Source organism: Dreissena polymorpha, chromosome 4 (genome assembly GCF_020536995.1).
Source record: "Dreissena polymorpha isolate Duluth1 chromosome 4, UMN_Dpol_1.0, whole genome shotgun sequence".
Lineage (NCBI taxonomy): Eukaryota > Metazoa > Mollusca > Bivalvia > Myida > Dreissenidae > Dreissena > Dreissena polymorpha.
The window spans coordinates 51,269,054-51,296,711 of record NC_068358.1 but is presented as its reverse complement, the minus strand read 5'-3'; the positions used below and the strand labels follow the sequence as shown (position 1 = coordinate 51,296,711).

The 27,658-nt window shown below is 34.4% G+C and overlaps 1 protein-coding gene across 1 annotated transcript; it reads right to left on the bottom strand.

Annotated features, from left to right (window-relative positions):
- Nucleotides 1–237: 237 nt before the first annotated feature.
- Nucleotides 238–20,481, bottom strand: LOC127878421 (CAP-Gly domain-containing linker protein 1-like). Its single transcript, XM_052424946.1, has 10 exons — nt 20,310–20,481; nt 17,917–17,963; nt 17,617–17,689; nt 17,130–17,264; nt 16,357–16,448; nt 11,086–11,334; nt 10,743–10,811; nt 10,506–10,577; nt 9,467–9,584; nt 238–540 (listed from the first exon to the last, which is right to left on the bottom strand). Exons 1-10 carry the CDS (start codon nt 20,349–20,351, stop codon nt 238–240), a joined length of 1,200 nt encoding a protein of 399 aa, XP_052280906.1. The 5' UTR covers nt 20,352–20,481.
- Between the last annotated feature and the right edge of the window lie 7,177 nt (nt 20,482–27,658).

Sequence of the window (27,658 nt, the reverse complement as noted above, 5' to 3'; positions counted from 1 at the left end):
CACGTCCAAATTTCGAACTTTTCTGAACAAGTATTTTGTGTGCCTCTACCCTTTCCAGATCTACATCTACATCCTCAATTGAGATAGAAACTTTAGGATTCTGTTTGTTCTTGCGCTTTACATACTCCCGCTTTTGCTGAACGGATTCTGCATTATATTTGCGAATAGTTTTCATATTCCTTCTGAGATTGGATGCTGACTTTGAAAGATTTGAACCATTTGTAGAGCCAAGTGAGTTCACATGGCAGCAAGTTCCTTGGTATCTAATTCTGCTATGTTCCTAGAATCCACCTTTGAGAGTTGTTTAAATGAATTTATTGAAGCAGTTTGAAACCCTGCTTCCTCCACCATCTGAGAATCATCTTCAATATGACAATAGTGGTCTTTGAAATGTTCCAACTGATTCACCAAACTTTTTCTGTACTCAGCTGGCAAGTGTGGTTTAGGTGGAGGGACCTGTTCATCGTGTTGATACTTGAGCATATCATCAAAGCTGGCTGACTTTGGGAACCAAACTGGTGCCCTTCCCCCATCAAGACTCTGACAGAACACAAATTCTGCATCTTGTGATGCTTCAAACTGCACCAACTCCTGGGCCGTCGCAACTTTGCTTTCTCTTTTGACAAACACTTTTCCTCTTCTCCCTTCCAACAAGTCTACCCTACAGCTTTTTCAGACAAGGCATCAGACAATGACCTTGGCCTTATTTCGGTAAAGGTCATTTTATCTTGAGATGAAATGTCACTCATTTCATTACTAAGTGGCACTGATAACTCACTTTCCCCTCCATTATCAGCATTGTGCAGCTCAATAGCAGCTTTAAATTAGACATCATCAAGAGATTTGCCATTGGCTACACTGTTGCTCTGAGACAGGTTGTTGTCATGGTAGTAAGAGTCGATCACTTTTTCCATACAAGTCAATAAACACTACCCCAACTCATGGTTGAAATTAACCTCCATATTTTGAAACAGACCTTCAAAGTATTTGCCGATCCTTTATGCACATTTCAGCAAATAAATGTTCCCGTTATTTCATTATTGATTTTTTCCTTCTAAATAAAAAAGCAGTACATACAACGTTTGGTGAATAAATATTTGCGCAAGCATTGGGATTGTTTCATCAACAGTTTACATTTCTGTTTGACATTCACAATGAAACCAAATAGGTTTACTTGATAACATCACACCTGTTGGACATTTAAATTGAATGAATTGAAGTGCAAAATCTTCAAAGGAAACTTCACCCAATATTTTGACTATCCTTTCAAACCACTTTAGTTTATGTACCAAATGTATTTCTAAAAACTTTGGACACTTTAAAAAATCGTTTATGCTCATTTCAGCATTAGCATAGACTAAAATATAATAACATTTTTCTCTTTTCTCTCTAAGATATTGCATGTCCATGAAATTTGTGTTAAGGTCTTTTTTAGAATACAGTGTCATGTTTTGTGTTCAATGATAGTGCAGAACTATTTTGATGGATTTTATTTGAGCACTAAATTACTTATTATGTTTCACTGCTATTTGAAAATTTCAAGATCATGTTCTTTATAATGGTGCAAAAAATAGCTTTATAATGTCAATCCTACATTTCTGCCATATCACATTTTTTGCTTTAATTTATGTCACTTGAAGGAATTGTAGTATTTTACTGCTGGCATGCTTCATTGTATACCTTGATTTTATGTAAATATAATACATCCAAGTTTCCAATTATAACAAATACAATTTAAAATGTTTTTAGGAGTATTAAGGTAACCAATAATTAAACAAAACATGTAACCACAGAAGAAAACTAGATACCTTCTTATTTTGAAGGGCATCATTTAACACAAATGTTAACACAACAAATTTAATTATTATTTTTTGGTCATTCAATTATTAAACATTACCACATTTATATAAAAAGGTTTCAGATTCGCAAATTTTCCTTGTAGTTATGATATTTGTGAGATAACAGTATTACTGAACATTTACCATGCTCTAAAATATTCATTTTATGCATCTTTTGACGATTTAAAAAACTGAAAATTATAAAGTGTTGCAACGCGAAACGATTGAATGATTTGCAGAGTTCTGTTGTTGTCGTTATATTTTGCAACACTACAAGGATTGCTTATATAAAGTATAAAATACATGACTTATTGTTTTAGGACGGATGGCCAAGTGGTCTAAGCGTTAGACTTTTACTCCAGGGGTCAGTGGTTCGAGCCCAGTTGAGGGTTACTATTTTCTTTCTTTAATTAATTTTTTATTTTAACTAGAACATTTTAGCCCCAGTGTTAACATTTATCAATATAAAGCATTTTTTGACAAACTTCAATACATGCCAAAATCTGTGAAAAGGTCCCTTTAATACAATTTGAGCTATTTTGTTATGTTATAATGATGAACACACAAAACTAACAGATTTTTCATGATCTTTGATATTTTAATTGCTATCAAACATTTGCCCACAAAATCTATCACATCTTGGGTATTTATGATAAAGCTGTCATCATCCCGCGGTGGGAAATGTTCAATGTATTTATCACAGCAATAGTTAAGTGTTGTTAACAGTGACAGATGTACCAAACAGTGTCATGGGCAACTGGCATCTGTGTAACAATCAAGATGTTAACAAGGTATGTCAGTATTAATTTAGTTGTTACAAATTGTGTGGTTGTAGTATTCAATGTGAAATATAAAGCTGCTAAATAACCTTTTATAGGCCATACCCTGCACATGCCAACAGAGTTGGTTTTTTTAATGAATAGTATACCAAACACTGTCAGGTTTTAAACTTCAGGAACTGATTCAGCAGAGGAATGTCTTATATTCAAGATTACTTCAACATCTACCATTCCTCACAAAACATTTACTTCTAAGTAAGTCAAACAAAAGCTGTCTCCGTAGAATGACATATGACCCTGAAAAACGCTTTGGTAGTTATGTTAGACAGCTAAATAACAGAACAAATTTTCGAAACCTAAATGCCGACCCTAACTTCAAGGTCATGGTCACAGGGGTCAAGATTTGTGTGTGTCTGGAAAGGTCTTTTCCAGATACACATGCATACCACATATGAAGGCTACATCTGAAGCGACATAGAAGTTATGAGCATTTTTCAAACCTAAACGCAGATTACAAAACCTAAACGCGGACCCTAATTTCAAGGTCAAATTCAAAGTGGTCAAAATTTGTGTGCGTATGGAAAGGCCTTGTCCATATACACATGCATACCAAATATGAAGGTTACATCTGAAGCGACATAGAAGTTTTGAGCATTTTACGAAATCTAAACGCAGACCCCAAGTTCAAGGTGAAGGTCAAAGGGGTCAACATTTGTGTGAGTATGGAAAGGCCTTGTCCATATACACATGCATACCAAATATTAGGGTTACATCTGAAGCGACATAGAAGTTATGAGCATTTTTCGAAACCTTAACGCAGATTTCGAAAACTAAACGCGGACCCTAAGTTCAAGGTCAAGGTCAAAGGGGTCAAAATTTGTGTGCGTATGGAAAGGCCTTGTCCATATACACATGCATACCAAATATGAAGGTTACATCTGAAGCGACATAGAAGTGATGAGCATTTTTCGAAACCTAAACACAGATTTCGAAATCTTAACGCGGACCCTATGTCAAGGTCAAAGGGGTCAAAATTTGTGTGTGTATGTAAAGGCCTTGTCTATATACACATGCATACCAAATATGAAGGTTACATCTGAAGCGACATAGAAGTGATGAGCATTTTTCGAAACCTAAACGCAGATTTCGAAACCTAAACGCGGACCCTAAGTTCAAGGTCAAAGAGGTCGAAATTTATGTGCGTATGGAAAGGCCTTGTACACATACACGTGCATACCAAATATGAATGTTACATCTGAAGCGACATAGAAGCTATGAGCATTTATCCAAACCTAAACGCAGATTTCGAAACCAAAACTTGGACCCTAAGTTCAAGGTCAAGGTCAAAGGGGTCAAAATTTGTGTGCGTATGGAAAGGCCTTGTCAATATACACATGCATACCAAATATGAAGGTTACATCTGAATTGACATAGAAGTTTGGAGCATTTTTCGAAACCTAAACGCAGATTTTGAAACTTAAACGCGGACCCTAAGTTCAAGGTCAAGGTCAAAGGGGTCAAAATTTGTGTTCGTATGGAAAGGCCTTGTCCATATACACAAGCATACCAAATATGAAGGTTACATCTAAAGTGACATAGAAGTTATGAGCACTTTTCGAAACCTAAACGCACATTTCGAAGCCTAAACGCGGATCCTAAGTTCAAGGTCAAGGTCAACGGGGTCAAAATTTGTGTGCGTATGGAAATGGAAAGGCCTTGTCCATATACACATGCATGCCAAATATGAAGGCGACATAGAAGTTATGAGCATTTTTCGAAACCTTAACGCAGATTTCGAAACCTTAACGCGGACCCTAAGGTCAAGGTCAAAGGAGTCAAAATTTGTGTGTGTATGTAAAGGCCTTGTCAATATACACATGCATACCAAATATGAAGGTTACATCTGAAGCGACATAGAAGTGATGAGCATTTTTCGAAACCTAAACGCAGATTTCGAAACCTAAACGCGGACCCTAAGTTCAAGGTCAAGGTCAAAGAGGTCCAAATTTATGTGCGTATGGAAAGGCCTTGTACGTATACACGTGCATACCAAATATGAATGTTACATCTGAAGCGACATAGAAGCTATGAGCATTTATCGAAACCTAAACGCAGATTTCGAAACCTAAACGCGGACCCTAAGATCAAGGTCAAGGTAAAAGGGGTTAAAATTTGTGTGCATATGGAAAGGCCTTGTCCATATACATATGCATACCAAATATGAATGTTACATCTGAATCGACATAGAAGTTTGGAGCATTTTTTGAAACCTAAACGCAGATTTCGAAACCTAAACACGGACCCTAAGTACAAGGTCAAGGTCAGAGGGGTCAAAAGTGTGTGTATGGAAAGGCCTTGTGCATATACACATGCATACCAAATATGAAGGTTACATCTGAAGCGACATATAAGTTATGAGCATTTTTCAAAAATAGTGACGGACAGACGGACGGACGGACAGACAGACGGACAGTGCGATCACTATATGCCCACCTTCGGGGGCATGAAAACAACGATTCATTACAGCTATATGTAATGGATAAGTGTGTATAACGCTTAAATACTAATACTATTTTCCAAAACTACATATAAAGGATAAATTAACATTGGGTATTACGTACAAAATATTGTCAAACAAGGATTGATCTATCAAATTCAATGGCATATATGTGCACATGGTTGCATAATCCAATCGATTTATTTAGCTTGACATTGGACATATGGTTAGGCAGCTAGATATATGTTAGTAAAAAATAATTGTTAATAAAATCTCATCGACATAATTCTTTAAATAAATGCGCAGTTTAATATTCCATTTACTGATCAAACTTATACGTAGCAACTTTATTTTCAATTGCGACAATATTTGTGATATTGTTTTATTTAAAGATCTAGGACATTTCAGTGTAAGATGTTGTTATCATTTTATTAAAGCTCATATGAAATACATCTTTACGAATAGCTGTGACCTTAACATGTGACCTGGACCTTCAACTAAGTGATATGGTCCTTGCTTGAGCCACTTCATCTCAGTATGCTTGGCTATTCTACTTGCTTTATTCAAAGTACTGACAGTACTGGTGTGACGATGCTTTTGAAGAGGATTGATATAAAAGCATCTATTTAAGTCTATCTACATCACCACAATTGTGTATGTGGATACGAAAATTTTGGGTAGGAAAAAATGGGTACGAAAATTTTGGGTACAACAATTATGCCAAAAAAAAATTGTACGTAATAACATTTGGTTACGAAAAAAAATTGGGTACGAAAAAAATTTGGTTACGAGCAAAAATTTGGGTACGAAAAAAAATTGGGTACGAAAAAAATTTGGTACGAAAAATGTAGGGAACGAAAAAAACATTGGGGGTACGGGGAAGTAGTACCCGTGGGGAACTTGATCCTTTCAGCGCAACTGGGAGGCGGGTTACATTCTCGATCAAATATAACAAGAAATATCTTTAAAAAGGTATTCGACGTGTATTTTCTGTACCACTTATCTTAAAAAACTGTCTGTTACAGTAAAACGTTTGTGGGTTATAACATTACGTTTCAGCATATAAATTCAAAACTTGACATGCTCTTAAATTACACCATTCTCTTTAATTTCACATGTATATCATACCAAACTTTATATTTCGTTGTTTCTTTCCTAAGTTAATGATGCTATGTGTACGGACGTGATTTCACAATCCCATGTGCATGAACATATACTTTTTCTCTTTTGATTATTGTTCTTTTTCTCTAATTCAATAAGCTTAGGCATGTTTGTTCGTTAAGTACGGCAATAATTTCATGAAGATTCCCGATCGAAAGTGGGTATGAGCACATAGTCGTAAGAGCACTTGAATACGTGAGTTCGCCCATGAACACATGGTAAGGTTAACTAAATCTCCGCGATATGACCTAATATGTGTTTAAAACAGCAAACAATGTCCAACAATTGAATGAATTGTCAAACATAGTATGTGCACTGATGTGGCTCTGGAATTTATGTTTGAAAAGTTTATAAAATATGCAAAATGAGAAAGCACGCAGAAGAGCGAGTATCACAAATTTGATACGGCTATTATGCTGTTTATATACCATAGTCGCTACAACGTTTACAAATGGCAGGTTCGAAATAATTCGTTTTCTTTACACTCATGATCGCGTTGAAAGTTAATTATACACGTTTTAATTCGCAATTTATTTACTGAATCACGACAAATGTCAAATACAATACAGAAAATGCATAGTTGTTTCATTGATCTATAAACATATAATGGATTGAATATAACTGATTTAAAATTAACGTTTTCAAACTATTATTAAATCTTTTCCCAGAATATGCTGTCCTATTTATAGCTGAGCTTCCTATACCTTTATCAATGATAATCAGCGAGGTATGCCGATTAGAAAAATCGAGTTATCTCAATCGGACTGGCTCGGTCTTTTACATAGGTTGCCATTGTGAAGAATTTTTTCATGATATGATAACTTAGACGCTTCGCAGCATCGTCAAAAATCATAGTTTGGCTCAAGGCCATGATTTTATATTTGATCCCTGATATGTAACAAACACCTAGCAGCCTGTGTTTTGATCGCGACAATCCCGTAAAACAAATATTTTCAGTTCTGTCACGGTATATAAACATTTATTAATGCTGAACAAGTTATGCTCAGGACAAAGTGTTATAGGTTTATATATATTAGACATTAAACCTTAAATTGTAACATTGCACCTAGAAATCTTGTTCTCATGTGGGTGTGTCTCACCATGCTTGCTTCTTTGCCAAATTTAAGATGAATGCTAGACAATCTTATGTTCTTGACAAAGCCTTTTATTTTTCATTTAGAATCGTAACCTTGAGATTGGAACTAATAACCTTGTATGTGACATGGCATCGGAAAATCCATGACACATAATTTCAAGTTCTTTGAAAATCTATAATGCTTTATTTAGCTATGCTCTGGACAAAATGGACATATTATTGAATTGCAACAAATCACGGAATACAAGTCTACCGTCTCAACAACATCTGTGATGAACAAGCAAATACCAATTGATATATCCCTCCAAAGAAATTGTGTTCATGGATGGGTGCACATCCCTTGATATACGACATAACCCGAAAAAAATAATTAAATGAAGGCTACGTGTTTTATGCATTGCAATTCTCCTCATTGATATTTATACACCCATGAAGTGTCATATTGAAATCTTGTATCGCATCTGAGATATAGCCCTGAAATGTTATGTAATAAAACAGAATAAAGGGCAATAACGCTTTTGTGAGAAAGTGTAGGGTTATGGTTCTTAAGAATGATACTTCTCCTCATTTATATCAATGCACCTATAACAATTCATGTTGATATCTTACATGGTTTCTGATATAAAGCCCTGAATAGTTTGTGACAAACGGACGAATGGACGCACAACGCCAATTTTATATAACAATACCACCAAAGACCACAGTCGTGCAAAACAGTATTAAGTGTCACTTATGTTTTAGATAGGGGCACAAAAACGACAAAGAAAGTGGTACTGTTAAGAATACTTGATCGTTTAAGAAAGAAATCTGCATTTTGAAACAGGAAGTGTTTTTCCTTTATTAAAATTTACATGGGGAACATCAAGGCCCAGAATTGCTGGCCTAAATTGGCTGTTCGATACTTAAGTGATCTGAGCTGGGAGATTATTTTTCTAGATTATACTGGTACAAGGAGAAAAGCGTGTTGTTATAGACAGAAGTCATCATGGATGAATTTGATGTTTTCTTTATTTGCTTCAAACAAAAACTTTAGATTATCCCTTTGAGCTCATTTAAGGGTACTTATAGTTGTAATAGTATTTTATCTTATTTATTAAGCAATAGTTATATTACAGTAATAAGTATGTTCAGATTGAATTTTGCACTACCAATTACATCACTCAATATATCGAAATAATGAAAAAACAAGAGATGTGTTTGTCAGAAACACAATGCCCCCTACTGCCCAGCTTTGAAGCCATATATTTGACCTTTGACCTTAAAGGATGACCTTTCACCACTCAAAATGTACAGCTCCATGAGATAGACATGCATGCCCCCTACTGCGCAGCTTTGAAGCCATATATTTGACCTTTGACCTTGAAGTATGACCTTTCACCACTCAAAATGTGCAGCTCCATGAGATACACATGCATGCCAATATTAAGTGGCTATCTTCAATATTGCAAAAGTTATGACCAAGGTTAAGTTTTTGGACAGACAAACAGACACACATATACAATGACAGACAGACCGGCCAAAAACAATTATGAATATACCCCCGACCTTTCGATCCGGGGGCATACAAATAACAAAGCAATCAACTTAAAGTGACAAGTGTATGAACTTCATTCAAAAGCAAATTATACTAGAGACCTTATGAATAATTATTGAGCCGTGACTTGAACGAATATATGTCTGATACCTATATATGAGAAAATGTATGACCAGTTAATTGTAGCCTATACCCTCTCTATTGTTTAAAGAATCTGTTGTGTACCGGTATGTTTCATGTATGCTTTTGGGTAAATATCATTAGCATAGTTGACACAATTTATTTTATAATGTTGCAGATTAAAAGCTTATGCATCGCCACTTTTTGGACTGGTTCATGGTTTAAAGATAGGAGTCAATTATTTCGTATTGAAGTTACAAAAGAATCCTTTTAAATACAAACATGAACAATACTTTTTACATTGAAACATATATTTTAATTAAACGTATTCACAATATTAAACAAGAGAACGTTATAATGGGGGTACAAACCATTATTGAATGGAAAACTATTGCAATTTACTAATAAGCTGTTGGAACATAACACATTTTAAATATTTACCGTCATGTTCACCTCATGACCGCTCGACAGCATTTCATGGTTATTAAGATCTGTTTGAGTCTCATCATATTCTTGTTCCAATTGCGCTTCTTTTTCAATCAACAGCTTAAGTTGGTGACTGAAAAAGCAACGAAAACTGTTCGATAGCAATCAATACTTATCGCTCATAAAAATTTAGCTATTTCTATGTAGGTAAAAGTGTCATTTATTCGTGTGTATTTGAGTGTGCTGCGATTTCATTCTGAATTTGAATATATACATTATTATATAAGAGTGTCTATTCACTCATACAGGTTGTTCATTGTTGTTGTCGCTCTAAATGTTATTGTTCGAAATAGGATGCAGATCTATGCTAAACGTTTGAACGCTTAAAAAGTTAAAAACATTTGTAAAGCTGCAAACCCACTAACTGTTACGAATCACGCTAGAAATTCCAAATTACTTATGTTTGGCAAAATCTCTATATGTGGTATGTTAATCCCTTTAAATGCAGATACGTTTCGGTTTCTGACTTATAATCCCATATAAGCAGTTTATTGAATTAATTCATTGGCGAGGCTTGACTGCACAGGCAACTTAAGCTTCTCTTATTTTTTTTATTGTATGCACTTTAGCTTGACTATTAATAGGTAATACATACTGATGGCGAAAAAATGTACACCCATGTGGTTAATCGACATATTGCTGACACCATAATATCCATAGTTTGTACCATAATTGTATTTATCCTTACTGTGCTAATCAGCCGAGTCAAGCGAGAGGGTATCATATGTTTTAGCTATGTTCCAAATATCATACAGTATTCTTTGTTAATCATATTTTGAATTATTGTGTAATATAAACATACTCAAGTAATTTCTTTTTCAGTAAACATTATAACTGAGTTAATGTCGAAATGTATGAAAACTACTTTATAAATACAAATGTTAGTATAAAAGTTCGGTTTTAATGTTCAAATTCAAACTTTGATGCGAATCTCTTTTATGTAATGCAACAGCGATTCCAGTAGTAAACCATTGATAAAAAAGAAGGACCAAACCTCGGTTCACTTCTAACGCCTGTAGTCAAAGCAGACTCTCGTCTCAGTACCTTGACAGTTTCGTTCACTGTGCTGAAATGATACAGCAGTTGGGGAGTATTGTATTAATATTTTTTCGTGTATTGCAGGTTTAAACGTTGTATGTTAATTTTTGGAAAAATTAGGTTCGATACAACTCGGGCGCATCAGTTCGTTGCAAATAGAATTTTCGAACGAGACGGTACTACAAAATCTTACTTCAGTCTGTTTTTCAGTATTTTCTTCTTCTTCTTCAGGATGATAATGTGTTCTTCTTTTGTTTCAATTCTGTATAAATTGTATGGTAAATGACATGCATCATATGCAGATGAAATACTTTACAATATTAATTTTACCGTAAATGGTTTCAATATGGTAATGTTCATAAGAATATTATTTGTTTAGAATGTCTAATATAATAATGCAATATAGAGCTAAACCATCAAATTTCATGATTATAACATATGTTACAATCAATATTAAAGCAATTGTTTATTTATAATGATCATGCCTAAATTCTACAGCATTATGATATTAATAAAGTATTTAATGCGATATTTACTCTCGTTGCCATTTGTTTCTGTCCTTGTTACTGCAAGACTTGAGTTGTTTAATTTCTTCTTCTCTTTGTGTTATATCTTGTTGAAGGAGGTCCATTTCCTTCACTAAAGTTTTCTCGTTTTTCACACAGATCTTTTGCATATCTTCTAATCTTTGTTGTAGGAGGTCCATTTCCTTCGCTAAAATTTGCTCGTTTTTCACACAGATCTTTCGCATATTTTCTAATGATTTTGCTATCGGCAGAAGTTCGCTGAAATCGATATTCACCACCATGAACAAAGAAAAAGTTTTTATCATACGCTGATGCCGAACCAATGTTCAATTCAGACTCTTATGTACAGGGTGTTGCTTATTGAGCAGCCCGTTACGATACATTAAATTTATAAATGTATTCATTTGTACTAACAATAGGACAACTCTGATGTTTCGTTCAATGAAAACTTTTTATGTTGAAAAGCAACCGCATATATTAAGCAATACATGCAATGCAGACTTTTAACTTCTACTTTAACTTGTTTAAGATCATTTTCCAATTTAAATAGTTTAATCTAAAACATGAAAAAGTCGAGTTTGGTGAGCTTTGACCAAAAGCTTGGTCGCAAATTACAATGGGAAACAATTTAGACTCTTGGAAAGATGGCATTAAATTACAAGCGCAATCTGTTCTCCTCTATGTTGCACATTTGATTGATAAGCGTCAAATAGAGTTTGTTAAACTAGGTATGTATTTTTTTAATTGATGGTAAGTTCTTATTTACTAGTGTAAATTAAAACTAATTATGCAACATGCAATTGTTCAAAGCAAGCATATTTTAATTTAAGATACAAAGTATAAAAAATATAGTAAAATTAAACACTGAAGTTATTTCAGAAGTTATCCATGAGTTATTTTAGCTAATTACTGATGTAAAAATAATTTAAATACATAAACAAGAGGGCCATGATGGCCCTTAATCGCTCACCTGACTAGCCTAATACAATCCCAACACAGATTTCATCAAGATAAACATTCTGATCAAATTTTATAAAGATTGGATGAAAACTGTGACCTCTATTGTCTACACAAGTTTTTTCTATTATTTGACCTAGTGACCTAGTTTTTGACCCCAGATGACCAAAAATACAATCCCAACCCAGATTTCATCAAGACAAACATTCTGACCAAATTTCATAGATTGGATGAAAACTGCGACCTCTATTGTCTATACAAGGTTTTTCTATTATTTCACCCAGTGACCTAGTTTTTGACCTAGTGACCTAGTTTTTGACCCCAGATGACCCAAATACAATCCCAACCCAGATTTTATCAAGATAAACATTCTGACCAAATTTCATAAAGATTGGATGAAAACTGTGATCTCTACTGTCTACACAAACAAATTGTTGACAGTTTTTCTATTATTTGACCTAGTGACCTAGTTTTTGACCTCAGATGACCCAAATAAACAATCCCAACCCAGATATCATCAAGATAAACATTCTGACCAAATTTCATAAAGATTGATTGAAAACTGCGACCTCTATTGTCTACACAAGGTTTTTCTATTATTTTACCTAGTTTTTGACCTAGTGACCTAGTTTTTGACCCAAGATGACCCAAATACATTTCCAAGCCAGATTTCATCAAGATAAACATTCTGACCAAATTTCATAAAGATTGGATGAAAACTGCGACCTCTATTGTCTACACAAGGTTTTTCTATTATTTGACCTAGTTTTTGACCCAAGATGACCCAAATACAATCCCAACCCAGATTTCATCAAGATAAACATTCTGACCAAATTTCCTTAAATTTGGATGAAAACTGTGACCTCTACTGTCTACACAAACAAATTGTTGATGATTTTTCAATTATTTGACCTAGTGACCTTGTTTTTGACCCCAGATGACCCAATTACAATCCCAACCCAGATTTCATCAAGATAAACATTCTGACAAAATTTCATAAAGATTGGATGAAAACTGTGACCTCTATTGTCTACACAAGGTTTTTCTATTATTTGACCTATTATGTGAGTTTTTGACCTAGTGACCTAGTTTTTGATCCCAGATGACCCTAATACAATCCCAACCCAGATTTCATCAAGATAAACATTCTGACCAAATTTCATAAAGATTGGATGAAAACTGTGACCTCTACTGTCTACACAAACAAATTGTTGACGGACGCACGCACACACGCATGCACGCACACACGGACGCCGGACATCACACGGTCACATAAGCTCACGATGTCACTTCGTGACAGGTGAGCTAAAAATAAAAAAAAACGCCAGCATTTCGAATACAACGAAGGACACTGAATCATAACATGAGCTGTCAGAAGGCAGCGCGCTCGACTATTCGAGTGCTTCACAGTATAACGTAAGCCATCATGGGGAAATTGTTCATATTCAATAAGGTCAAGGTAATATAGTCATATTCTAACTGGAAGATAGACGATTCTGAGTTCAGGTATATTTTCCACTATCTACTGAACATTTGTAAAGCCATAAAACCAACAAATAAGACTTTAATTCAAGTTTGATAGAAATAGCTTGAGTTGGTTGGACGGTCCTTGAAAAAATAAAATAAATAAATATTTGTGTGTTTTTTTTTACCATGTTTCAAAAAAAATCTTTTTGGGTGGGGGGTGGGGGTGGAGAGGGGGTATAATGCGGGATGTAGTCATTTATTAGATGATCTTTCAAAAATTAGAAAAAAAGGAAAAAATTATCTTTTTTTAAATATTTTTTTTTTTTTGGGGGGGGGGGGGGATTCTGGGTTGGAGCGTGGGGGATGGTTTGGGTGAAGTCCATAGTGGTATGTCAGGTAAGTGTTGTTTTGTCAAAGTATGAATCAAATATGATCATAAATAAGTTATGGCAATTTAAGCAAAGTTTATTAATTTGAACTTGAAAGTCAATGTCATTTAAAGGTCAAGGTCAAATTCAACTAATCAGGTACATTACCCTCATGATAGTAAGAAAGTATTTGAAGTTTGAAAGCAATAACTTTGATACTTTAGAAGTAAGTGGATCTACACACAAAATTTAACAAAATATTCAAAGTTACTAAGACAAAAAAGGGCCATAAATCCGTTAAAAGAATGCCAACCATAGTTATGCAACTTGCCCTGTACAGTCCCCATACCATAGTTAGCGAGTTTTCCAAGTCTTTCCGGGAGTGTAAACATATTCAACCACTATGGAATAAATTGACAACCTTTCTAGAGAAACAACAATTAAATGTAAACTATCTCTCTTAAACATCAGTTTAGGGGTAAATACCTTCAAAATACAAGAGGTTAATAACGTTGTGAATTATGTAATTATATTAATGAAATATTTTATATTCAGCATGAAATTCAGAAAACAAAAACCTATAATGAACTGTTTTATCATTTTTTTAAAACTGAAAATTCAAATAGAAAAAAAAATAACCCTAAACAATGATACTCTTTATGCATTTGAACAAAAATGGAAGCACATTAAACTTTCATAATAAGTCCAGTATGCTTTCTACCCACTTTATGCAACTCATTCTTATTCATAACTATTCTGTTGCAACTCATCCTTGTTCATAACTATTCTGGGTTTATTCTGTGTTTTTTTAAAAACACCTATCACAAACAACCAAAGAAAAACAAGAAACCGTCGGAGACGGGTGATGCTCCCCAAAGTTTTTTTTTATCACAATATTGCACTATATATTCAGATATAAGGAAACGTCTTGAGGGCACAGTAGTTGGGGGGACAAGAATTATTCTATATAAAATTTGAAAGGGCCATAAATCTGTGAAAAATCATCCGACCAGAACCCGCTGATAATATGCACATCTCCTCTTGGTAGTGAAGCTTCCCATAAAGTTTCATTGAATTCCAGTCATAAGTTGCTGAGAAATAGCCCGGACAAGAATTGCACTATATGTTCAGTTAATGGAAAATTTCAAAGGGCCATAACTCTGTGAAAAATCATCAGACCAGAACCTGCTGACAATATGCACATCTCCTCTTGGTAGTGAAGCTTCCCATAAAGTTTCATTGAATTCCGGTCATTAGTTGCTGAGAAATAGCCCGGACAAAAAATTTGCACGGACGGACACACGAGCGGACGGACGGACAGACGAAGCGGCGACTATATGCTCCCTCCAAATTTTTTCGGGGGAGCATAAAAATTACATTTTAACCTTTTTTTTAATCAAAAGGAAACCACACGGTCAAAAAAAGTATATATTAGGATATCTTGTATAACATGTTTGAACATTATTGCTGCTACATTATATTACTTTGTTTTCTTTTATGATCATATACATGAATACATTGTATGTCTTATATTGAATATAAAAAAAGAGTTTTCCAAGTCTGAAAGCAATAGCTATGATACTTTAGGAGTAAAATGGACCAAAACACAAAACTTAACCAAATGTTCAATTATCTATGTATAAAAGGGGCCATAAATCTGTCAGAGTTACATAACTCTGCTTGAACAGTCCCCTTATGATAGTAAGTGTTGCAAGTATGAAAGCAATAGGCTTGATTCTTCAGGAATAAAGTGAACCTTAACACAAAACTTAACCAAGTTTTCAATTTTCCAAGTATAAAAAGGGAACATAATTCTAACAAAATGCTTGATACAGTTGTCTGCTCTTGTTTATAGATTGGGGTCATGTTGGAGATGAAGTATGTAAAATATAAAAACAATATGACAAGGTACATAGAAAATATTTGAGGTGGTACGCAAACTTGAACATATATTTATCAATAATATGCATATGATAAGAGGAAAAATGGGCCGTAATTCTTACGAAATGCTTGTTACAGTTGTGTGCTCTTGTTTATAGATTGGGGTCATGTTGGTAAAGAAGTACAAATGTATGTAAAATATGAAAGCAATAGTTCAAAGGACATAGAAAATATTTGAGGTGGTACGCTAACTCTAAGCTAGATGTATCAATAATATGTATATTCTAAGTAAAAAAAGGGCAATAATTCTTACAAAATGCTTGATACAGTTGTCGCCTCTTGTTTATAGATTGGGGTAATGTTGGTAAAGAAGTATGCAAAATATAAAATCAATATGTTAAGGGACATAGAGAATATTTGAGGTGGTACGCAAACTTTAACATTCCAACGAGTAGGATAGCTCCACTATATATATATTTCATATATAATGGTCGAGCTTAAAAAGCATCTATTTTTTTCAGACACAGGGAATTATCGATTTCCGCGTTCCCATGATCTAGAAATAAATATTTTATATATAACAGCTGAGAATGTTTGGATAACTTACCTAGAATGGTCTGTGGATATTTGAGATTTTAACATTTCACATTCCTCCATGGGCTCTTCATATAAGCCCTGGTATTTTTTAATTGTTTTTTCCTGAAACAAGTGCCACATATACAGCCTTTTTTTGCTGTTGATAGAAAAGGGATAGAATAAATGAGTAATAAATGCGCGTTTAACGGGACTGAGAAACAAAAAAAATACATGTAGCATAATGAATTATAATGTAGGATCAAACATGTAGAGACGCCCGTGTTCTCGCACATGCATCCTCGCATTAACAGAAGAAAACGTGCATCTTATGTGTTTTCTATATTGATAAATTTCAAAATGTCATTCCAGTAGTTGTCCAAATTGATATGAGAGGCATAGGATCGCCGTTGTGTAGTGTATGCGGTGTCCGCCTAGCGACCTGGAGGTCCAGGTTTCAATCCTTACATTCGTTATCTCGCCATAAAGATCGCTAGTTGTGGATGTACTCAGGAAACGTCATCGAGAGAGCCTCGACAAGCCTTGGTCTTTGGATGCAGTCGAACCAAAAACTCGTGAATTAAATATTAAAAGCATAAATAGCACACTTTGTGTTGATGTACTTGTTTCATAAATTTGAGGACACAATAACCGTAGCTGAGTGGAGTTTGCATTTAAGCGATCTTGATACGGAAACAAAAATAGTAGTCGTTACGATTTTTTAACGGTTCATGAACAAAGATAAGTTTCAGAATAATTTTGAAGAGCTATATAAAAGTTGCTTTTAGTTCAGATTTTTTTATCTACCTGACTAGCAATACGAGCTTCCAGACAACAACTCCGGTTCAACAGACGTCGGAGCTGATTATCCTGATCGGTGAATATTTTTTCCGCTTGCCTCAAGGATGACTGAAAGATCGCTATTTTGTCGACAGTTGGTTCCTAAGAACAGATATACAAAAGACATGACAGCAAACGTGCGAATTTGTTTATAAAACAGTGGGATACTGAACAATTAGTATATTTGACGTTACTAAATAGTTTGTTTGGAACCTTTACCAGGACAGGTTCAGTAAACAGACTGATTATGATGCGTAATCTTGAAAAGGGATAACTTTAAACAAGACAAATCCGGACAATTCCTGCTCTCTATAATGTTGTTTCATAGTCTTTATGTTGATATCAGTTATATTCAATGTTAAACGTTGTGTAAACACTTTACATTATTTGTCAAAAAGCTGTTTCTCAAAATTAAGGAGAAAGTTTACTTTTTCGGATTCATTTGTTTAGTTACCTGCTTCTGGAGAATCATTTCCTTCACTGCAGTTCTTATATCAGATAATACCTTTTCAAACGAATTAACGCCGCTAAAATTGTTAAGCAACAGGTATAATGACTGTTTAATTTAAATTGGTCCATTATATACAATGTGTGATTATATCTAAGAATAAATATGTGTATATCCAAGAATTAATTTACTAAACCATACCAACATTTAAATATACATATGTGTGGACACGATAAAACGTCATATGTATGGTACATAACAGTTGTCAATTTATACAACATCTCAAAAATGTATGTGTTAAAGTACCTTGATTGCTTATTCATGTCGTTGTCATCGTTACCTATTTCTTGTCTCTGAAAGATAAACACAGTAAAAAATAATACGTTATAAGACACTGTTTTTTAAAATGGATAAAAACAATGGTTTGATGTAAGCAGAATATTGGTAGGAATGGCTGATTCTAAATGTGAATTCTATCATCATTTGTGTACATGTATTGTGTAAAACAAACTGTGGCGTACAAGAAATAATACTTCAAAACATGATAATTTACCAACAACAATCGATTGAATTCTACATTGCACAATCGATTGGAACAAAAACAAATTACTAGCTAATCTAAGTAGGAAGATACTTTCGAACAATGTGCAAATATTTATGTCTATAGGATGGTAGATTTATAAACATTGTGATATTGTGACGAAGTCACACAACTTTATCTTTAGTAAAAAGTACATTTAGGTTATTTCATGTATTTACATCATACCATTTGATAACTTACATGAGACCCACTAGACGGTAGTTCAATTATGTACACAGTCATTCCATTGCACCTATTGGTATCTCCCGTCCAGCGTACAATTTTTAATATTCTGTCTTGAACATTAGTACAGTACGTGTTCATTTTTCCATGTAGCTGATAGAAATGCACTCGATCAATGCATTTATATTTATGCGCCTAACTGTAAAGGCTTTATTTTAAACTACTGTACAAAAAGCAAGCACATGTTTATTAATTTTAAAGATACTTATTACTACTGAAATATTTTTATCAATGGAGTTCTTTTGACATAAGTTTTACCTCTCTTGAGCACACTGAGCCCATGATACGCAATGGGATACCGTGTCCGTCAATGACGTGTCCGTGTGTCCATGTGTCAACTTAATATTTATAAGAAATCTCCTAAATTCGTTTCGGTCCGTTGATTTATTAAGATATGCGGCTTTTTGAAGTGTTTTTAACTAAAAAATCTCGTCTGAAACACCATGGTATAAATGTTTAATATTTGGTTTGTACCATAGTTGTGTAGCATCTTCAAAGTTTATTAAAATAATGCTCCCGAGTTCAAAAACGAGCTCGGCCCACTTAAAGATCACCACTTAAAGGGGACTTTTCACAGATTTTTGCATAATTTGAAATTAGTCATTAAATGCTTTATATTGATAAATATTAAGATTGGATCTTAAAATCCCCAGTAAAAAATCAAGAATTAAATTTTTTTTTAAAAAGGGAAAAAAGTTAACCCTCAGCAGGGCTCGTACCACTGACCCCTGGAGTCCTGGAGTAAAAAGTCTACTACTAAGACCATTCAGCAATCCTTCCGGATACAATGACAGACGTATTTTATACTTTGTATAAGTAATCTTCGTAGTTTCACAAAATATAACACTAACAACAGAACTGTCCATATTATTAATTCGTTTCGCGTTGCAAAGCTTTATAATTTTCAGGTTTTTAAATTGTCAAAAAGATGCATATAATGGCTATTGTAGAGCATGGTAAATGTGCATTATTACTGTTTCCGCACAGATATCATATCTAAAACGAAAATTTGCGAATCTGAAACAACTTTTTAAAATTTTGTCAATTTACCCAAACATGAAAAGGCCCATTTAAATATACACTTATACAAATTTATGGAATGTCTTTAAATTTTATTTTCGGAAAACTAAAGGCTAAAAGCTTTAATGATTTGTGTGTAGCTTCATCTTAAGGCCCTGAAATAGATGTCCCACAGGGTTAAAACTGATCACGAGATTAGATTAACCAGTTTTAAGTTTACGTTTATACATAAAACCCTGTATAATCGTAATATCTAAAAGCGCAAATTACAGGTCTTTCATATTTGATATGTAGCCTCTTTTATAAGTCTTTTACAAAAATTGTTCATAAAATATCCCTTGATCCCTATCTGAAAACCTTTAAAATTCAACATGTCTAAGATCCCATGGCTTTAATATTCAATATAAAACAAAACTATACAGGTCGGCTACACAGTTTGTTAAATAAATGACTTAGGGTACACTCAGGTTCACACTGGAAAACTTAACCAGGAAAAGCGGGGTTTTAAATTATGCCAGTTATACAGCAACATATTTATTTTTAATGAATGCGACATTTACCGTTGTTGTTGCGACATATAGCGGCAGTAAATTTTGGCGACATTAGTACGGCAATGCGTCAGTATGTTTTGCGACATTTAGCGTTTGTCGTGACCTTGAGCGTCAGCCTTGCGATGTATAACGCCAAGAGTGCCATTTAGCGAGTGTGGAATATTTGACGTTGCTACACATAAACACTACACTGTTAGGCGTAAGATTGATAGAACATAAGTAGTATCACGAGGACGAAGAAAGGCTGTATTGTATGGCGATGGTTAACAGACTAATTAGTAACATTTAAAATAATAAAACCTTACCCTTAATGTTGAATCCGCGCTTTGTTCGCGGAGAGCAGACATCTTTTGTCGAATCGCCTTGTGACTTTCCCCAATTAACTCACTGAAATCGTCGCATTTATGAGTGGTGAACGCAAATATTTGAAAACGTATATCACGGTAGATATTTACATTTTATATGTTCAATATTGCCTAATGGGCTAGTTGACAACTACAGACCTGTATCAATTTTGTGTATAGTTTCAAAAATACTTGAAAGAATTGTTTATGACCAAGTAGACAAACTATCTGAATAAGCAGAAGTTATTGTATGAGATTCAGTCAGGATTTAGGAGATCTTTCTCAACTTTCACATGTCTGATACATCTATCTTACTATATTATGTTTAACTTAGATAAAAGTAATTATGTTGGCATGGTTCTCCTCGATTTGCAAAAAGCCTTCGTTACTGTTGACCATATTATACTTTTTCATAAACTTAAAATGATAAGAGTTTTCCTCTGATATTATTAGATGGCATGAATCATACTTATCTAGTGGTAAACAATGTACTGATGTTTCTGGTATACAATCATCATTGGAAAATGTCACTTGTGGTGTGCCCCAAGGCTTAATACTTGGGCCTCTGCTCTTTTTACTATATGTGAATGACATGGCAGGAGTTGTAAACAATAAGCTTCTATAATATGCCCATGATTCTGCTATACGGATGTCTGGCAAGTCTTGATATTGAGTGTTTATTAGCATAGGATCTTGAAATAGTTAGTAAGTGGTTAGTTGACAATAAATTGTCATTACACTTGGGTAAAACTGATTCAATTGTATTTGGCTCGAAACCTAAGTTAAAGAAGGATTCTAATCTTACCTTAATATTTCGTGCAATGGAACAGTCATACAGCACACTTCATCAGTCAAATATTTGGGGGATACTTTAGATCAATGTTTAAGTTTTTAAAGTATGGTTACATCGGTCATTGAGAAGGCAAATGCAAGACAGTTCCTATACAGAAAGCAAAGGTTTTTATCATTTGATACTAAAAAAATGTTAATTATGTCCTTGCTTCAATGCCATTTTGAGTATGTCTGTTCTATATGGTATTATGGCATTTCTCAGAATCTAAAGAACAGACTCCAGGTTACACAGAACAAAATCATAAGGCTAATTTTCAGACTAGATCAAAGAAGTCACATCAATAAAGAATACTTTCTTCAGTTGGACTGGTTACATGTTGAAACAAGAGCACCGCCTTGCGGGTGCAGACCGCTCATCTATTTTCTTTTTAAAGGTGAAGGGACTCTCAATTTAAATCACAAAGGAGGGAGAGGTGGAGTGAAGAGGGTTGTATAGTGTGGGGGTGTGGACATTTATAACATTATCTTCAAAAAATGCGAAAAAAAATGCAAAAAAAATTTCGGGGGGCGGGGGGGGATTCTTGGGTACGATGGTTGGACGGTATTTCAAAAATAAAATAATAAAAATAAATATTTGTGTTTTTTAACCGTTTAAAAAAAATAAAATTTGGGTGGGTGGGGTGAGGGGGTATAGTGTGAGGGTGTGGTGGTCATTTGTGAGATGATCTTAAAAAAAAAATAGGGGGGATTCGGGGGGGGGGGTAGTGGGATGGTTTGGGTGGAGTCTATTGTGGTATGTCAGGTAAGAGTAGTTTTGTCAAAGTATCAATCAAATCTAATTATAAATAAAGAAGTTATGGCAATTTACGCAAATTTTAATCATTTTACCTTGAGAGTCAAGGTCATTCAAAGGTCAAGGTAAAATTCAACTTGCCAGGTACAGTAACCTCATGATAGCATGAAAGTATTTGAAGTTTGAAAGCAATAGCCTTGATGCTTTAGAAGTAAAGTGGATTGAAACACAAAATTTAACCATATATTCAAAGTTTCTAAGTCAAAAAAGGCCATAATTCCGTAAAAATGACAACCAGAGTTATGCAACTTGTCCTTTAACTGTCCCCTTATGATAGTTTGCGAGTGTTCCAAGTATGAAAGCAATATCTATGATACTTTAGGGGTAAAGTGGACCAAAACACAAAACTTAACCAAACTTTCAATTTTCTAAGTATAAAGGGCCCATAATTCCATCCAAATGCCAGTCAGAGTTACATAACTTTGCCTACACAGTCCCCTTATGATAGTTAATAAGTGTTGCAAGTATGAAAGCAATAGCTTTGATACTGTAGGAATAAAGTGGACCTAAACACAAAACTTAACCAAATTTTCAATTTTCTAAGTATAAAAAGGGCACACAATTCTGTCAAAATGCCAGTCAGAGTTACATAACTTTGCCTGCACAGTCCCCTTATGATAGTTAGTAAGTGTTGCAAGTATGAAAGCAATAGCTTTGATACTTAAGGAATAATATGGACCTAAACACAAAACTTAACCAAAATTTTCAATTTTCTAAGTATAAAAAGGGCACATAATTCTGTCAAAATGCACGCCATAGTTATCTAACTTTGCCTGCCCAGTCCCCTCATGATAGAAAGTAAGTGTACCAAGTTTGGATGCAATAGCATTGATACTTTCTGAGAAAAGTGGACCTAAAACTTAACCGGACGCCGACGCCGACGCCAAGGTGATGACAATAGCTCATAATTTTTTTTTCAAAAAATAGATGAGCTAAAAAGAGTAGAACAAATTTTTCTAAACCATGTTTTTAAAATACACTCAGTTTCTGCCCCTACTTACTTGAATGAGAATTTTATGCTAGCCAGTACTGTTCATAACCATTATACCAGATTTAGCAAAGGGTCATGTTTCTGTATCCCGAAAGTTAAAGGGTTTGGCAAAACGCAGTGGCTAGTCGTACGGCCCCATACGGGTAGACAAGAGGCTAGCCGTACGGCCCCGTACGGGTATACAAGAGGCTAGCCGTACGGCTCTGTTCGTATAGCCTTTCCTATGAAGATTGTCTAGCCGTACGGCTGTTATGACACATAAATATATGGATTAATTATTGATCTACGTGCAGATTCCGAAATGTCTAGCCTTTAGACTGCGCGTGTAGCAGAGCTCCAGATAAGGATTTGTGAAATTAGTAACGGTACTGCCACAGACAGAAAGAAAAGGAGTAACACTGAAAATCAATTAGTACCTGTACAACCATATTCAAAAATACAGGTAGTATTGTACTACCCGTGTTCTTGGATAAATTAAAGGGTTTATAACTAACTTTACAGAAACATTTGCAGCAATAATAATAAATATATTTAGCTTCTTAAACAGTTACTTTATTAGGTTTTCCATTCTGAATTATGATGAAAATATATTTACACATTAAAACTTAGACTAAATACTATTTTTTCATTTACTTGACAAGAAAACACAAGCCAACTAGTAAGCTAAGTAAATGAACACTAATGTCACTGTCTCATATTCGGTTTTCCAATCTTCCACTTTTTTTGGATCCGTTTCCAATCGTGTTTTCTAACGTTTTTAGTAAGGGTGTCACGATACGCTCACCTTGCGATACGATACGTATCGCGGTACAGTGTTTATGATACAATACGTATCGCGATACGTGTCGTCAGATGGAAACAACATACAAACCATTTAATACCATTTTTTTTATTTTTTTTATCCTGGGCACCCGTATTACCGGTGACTTAAGTATTCATTTGTAAATAAATACTATTAAATGAAACTTCCGTTAAAAAAACTTCATGTTATTATTAGAATCATTCATTTTTCCTCAAGTGAACACGAAACGTAACTTATATGTTAACGAAAAGTCATTTTAATTCATCACAGAAGTAGGTCACTGTCCGCCGTTTTGGTCTCTACTGTTTACTTGTATTACCGAGATGACATAGTTTTCACTCAGACACAACACATTTTCAGAAAATCACAGTTTACTCAACTAAACTTCCGTACGGTTGAATATATACAAACAATATATCAAAGTTTACAAAATGTTTAGATCAATTTTCAAACAATAAATGACATGTAATATGAATGATGTAACAGGGTTGAACATGGAATTCGTATATAAATTGACCAGCAAACAATTAGCACTCATTTTCACAATGAGGACACAGAAATGTAGAATTTCTCCACAAACACCGCACTGGAGTACAATATTTTAGACGAGTACAGTGGCTACATTTGTCACATTTACCCCACTGAATAATTTCTAGTGTGTATACTAAGTTTGTTGCATCTGGTGAGGTGTTGCCACATACACAACATGGAGTGCTGTCAGCTTCATCATCAGTCAGTTCGAGTCACAATCATCAATGTGAGGAGCATTAAGTCCAGATGTGCTTGGTTGTGGTGACGCACTATGTTTGTTGGAATGTAAGTTTGTTTTTGTTCTTTTTGAACCTTCACTTGTTTTTGCCTTTGTTGTTTTCTTTGTTGTTGTGACAACATCTATTTTCTTCAATTTGCTTTCTTTTGATGGTGACATCAAATTACCAGTGACAGATGGTTGTAATTTTCTTTTCTGTGGCTTTTCAATAACTTTTGTAATTTTTCTTTTTTCTATAAAGCTTTCTGTTTTGTTTTCAGGAATGACTACAGCCTGTGTATTGGTGTAAATAATTGATGGGGCTGTCTTAGAAGGGAGAATCTGGTTCCTCTGCACAGGGTAGACACCAGTTTTTTTAAATGAAGATATAAGATTTTCTTGAGTAAGACCCTAGTTATATGCTTTACTTGACAATTCAGCAATATTCAAACGGGTTACCTGAAGACCAGGATTGTTTCTCAAAAAAGTTTGACATTCACTGTAAAAGACACTTTTTAAAGGTCCGAAGCAGCCAACGTCCAAGGGTTGCGTGACATGAGAGGTGTGCAGCGCCCTCACACTACACTGGGGGAAGGGGTCCGCAGCCCTTAGGAGGGGGAATTTTTTGTAAATGGGGGAATTTTTATAACGAAAAACAAAACAAACTAAATGTTTAACTGTTATAAACATATATTTCTATATATGCGACTGTCTATATACATTGTTGAACAGAAAGGTGGACTTTTACTCAATCTATATAACAGTAATCTTATTTAAAATCCACCATTATGTCCTTTTTGTTCCTAAAACAAGCTAGTGCTGTGTCCATTTGCATGCAAAGCCTGTCTTAAACCAAAGATCGCGACCATGATATATCCGGCGCGCGATATAAATTGTCAGGTTATTCATGCACGTTTATGTATGCATACGCTTAGTTTGTCAATCTCAAAACACGCTATTTACCTACCTTATTGAAGTATGTGTTATATCCATATGTTATTCATTGGTATAAAACAAAACATTATTCCATGTAAGTATTTTCAAATGCGTATAATTAAATTTGTGATCCGAAAACAATTGTCAAGTTTTATTGTTCAAGAAAGCATGCACAAATTGGACCCATGTACAAAATGACGTCATTCATTCTCATGGAAAGCATGGGCTTTAATAGTACCTCCAAATTAAAAGCAAGTAGTTTACACTGTATCTAACGCGCAAAGATTGTTGAGATAGGTCAGTATTGACTTGTGAGATTTACAGTTATAATTGTATACACCTTCATGTGTGCACTGGTGTGTTTCGGCAGTTCAAAGAAAATTCAAGAGAGAATGGTAACACCCAAAATGACCTGTGATGTTTGGCAAATGGTGTTATTGTTTATCGCAGTACACAGGTGTTAAAGTGATGTACAATGAAAGCAGACAATCTGGTCACAACTGGATTATAAATGTCGGATTAAACACAAAATTAAAGTGGGTGAAAAAAGGGTAAAATACTAGTTTGATATATTGCAGTCAATTTTCAACTATAAATCAGCGATTTTTTTTTTGATTTTTTTTATTTTTCTGAGGGGGAAAAAAATCAGTTTTTGGGGGAAAAAAATAAACTTTTCAGGTGGGGAACTGCCGCCAAAATTGCGGCAGATTTGATAGACTGAGGGCCCTGCCTATCAATGACAGTGCTTTATACCGTGTCTACACAAATGCAGAGGCTTGAACATAAGTGCTGTATTTTGACTTTTGATGATCAAATATGACTTTTCATACAATGATAATTATGGTTCCTGTACACAACAATATTGTTAAGGTCTCAAAATAGTGGTCTAGTCCTATTTATTTGACCTGTTATAATGACATTGACCTTTAAGATAGCCATTTTGGTTTTCTGTGCACCATACACCCTCTTATACTTACACTATTCATTAATCTTAAAGGCATATAGAACAGACTAGGCCTGTGCTTCATTTGACTATTAACTACCAATAATTTGACCTAGACTTTGAATATAACCATGTGGTTTTAAAAAATAAAACCTGCATGTTGACCTGGCATGTCAATGTGATTATTTGAATTGTTATTAGTTTACAGAACTAAATTGGAATGTTTTTATCAACATATATTGACACAATATACATATATCAGGCCTTTTCATGGCCATTTTGGGAGAAAAATGCCATTCATGTGAAAAGTCCACTGATTTGAAAAAAAAATTAATCTTATTTAATATAACACTTTATAATAATTAAAAATCATATAAATTATAGTTATATATACTTTGTTAGTTATTTATTAAATAAATTTGAGATATATTTGTCATGATTATGAAACAGTTCTTTCTAAAAACAAAAAAAATAATTTTTTTTTCTTCTGAAGGGGATTTTTTTTTACAAAATGGATGAAAAATATATACTCTTTTTTGAGGGGAATGGGGTCGAGTATCGGCCCCGAAATTGCCATAAAAAAACACTGTATTGCATACTGCCCTTAGCCGTACTAATTCAAAGTACCCTTACAGTGCACCTTGATGAAGTGAAGATACGGTGAACATATTACATACTGCCCTTAGCCGTACTAATTCAAAGTACCATAACAGTGCATCTTGATGAAGTGAAGATACGGTGAACATATTGCATACTGCCCTTAGCTGTAATTATTCAAAGTACCCTAACAGTGCACCTTGATGAAGTGAAGATACAGTGAACATATTGCATACTGCCCTTAGCCGTATTAATTCAAAGCTCTTGATCAGGATTGAGTACCCTAACAGTTCACCTTGATGAAGTTAAGATACAGTGAACATATTACATACTGCCCTTAGCCGTACTAATTCAAAGTACCCTAACAGTGCACCTTGATGAAGTGAAGATACGATGAACATTTTGCATACTGCCCTTAGCCGTACTAATTCAAAGTACCCTAACAGTGCACCTTGATGAAGTGAAGATACAGTGAACATATTGCATACTGCCCTTAAATTAGCCGTACTAATTCAAAGCTCTTGATCAGGATTGAGTACCCTAACAGTGCACCTTAATGAAGTGAAGATACGATGAACATATTACATACTGCCCTTAGCCGTACTAATTCAAAGTACCCTAACAGTGCACCTTGATGAAGTGAAGATA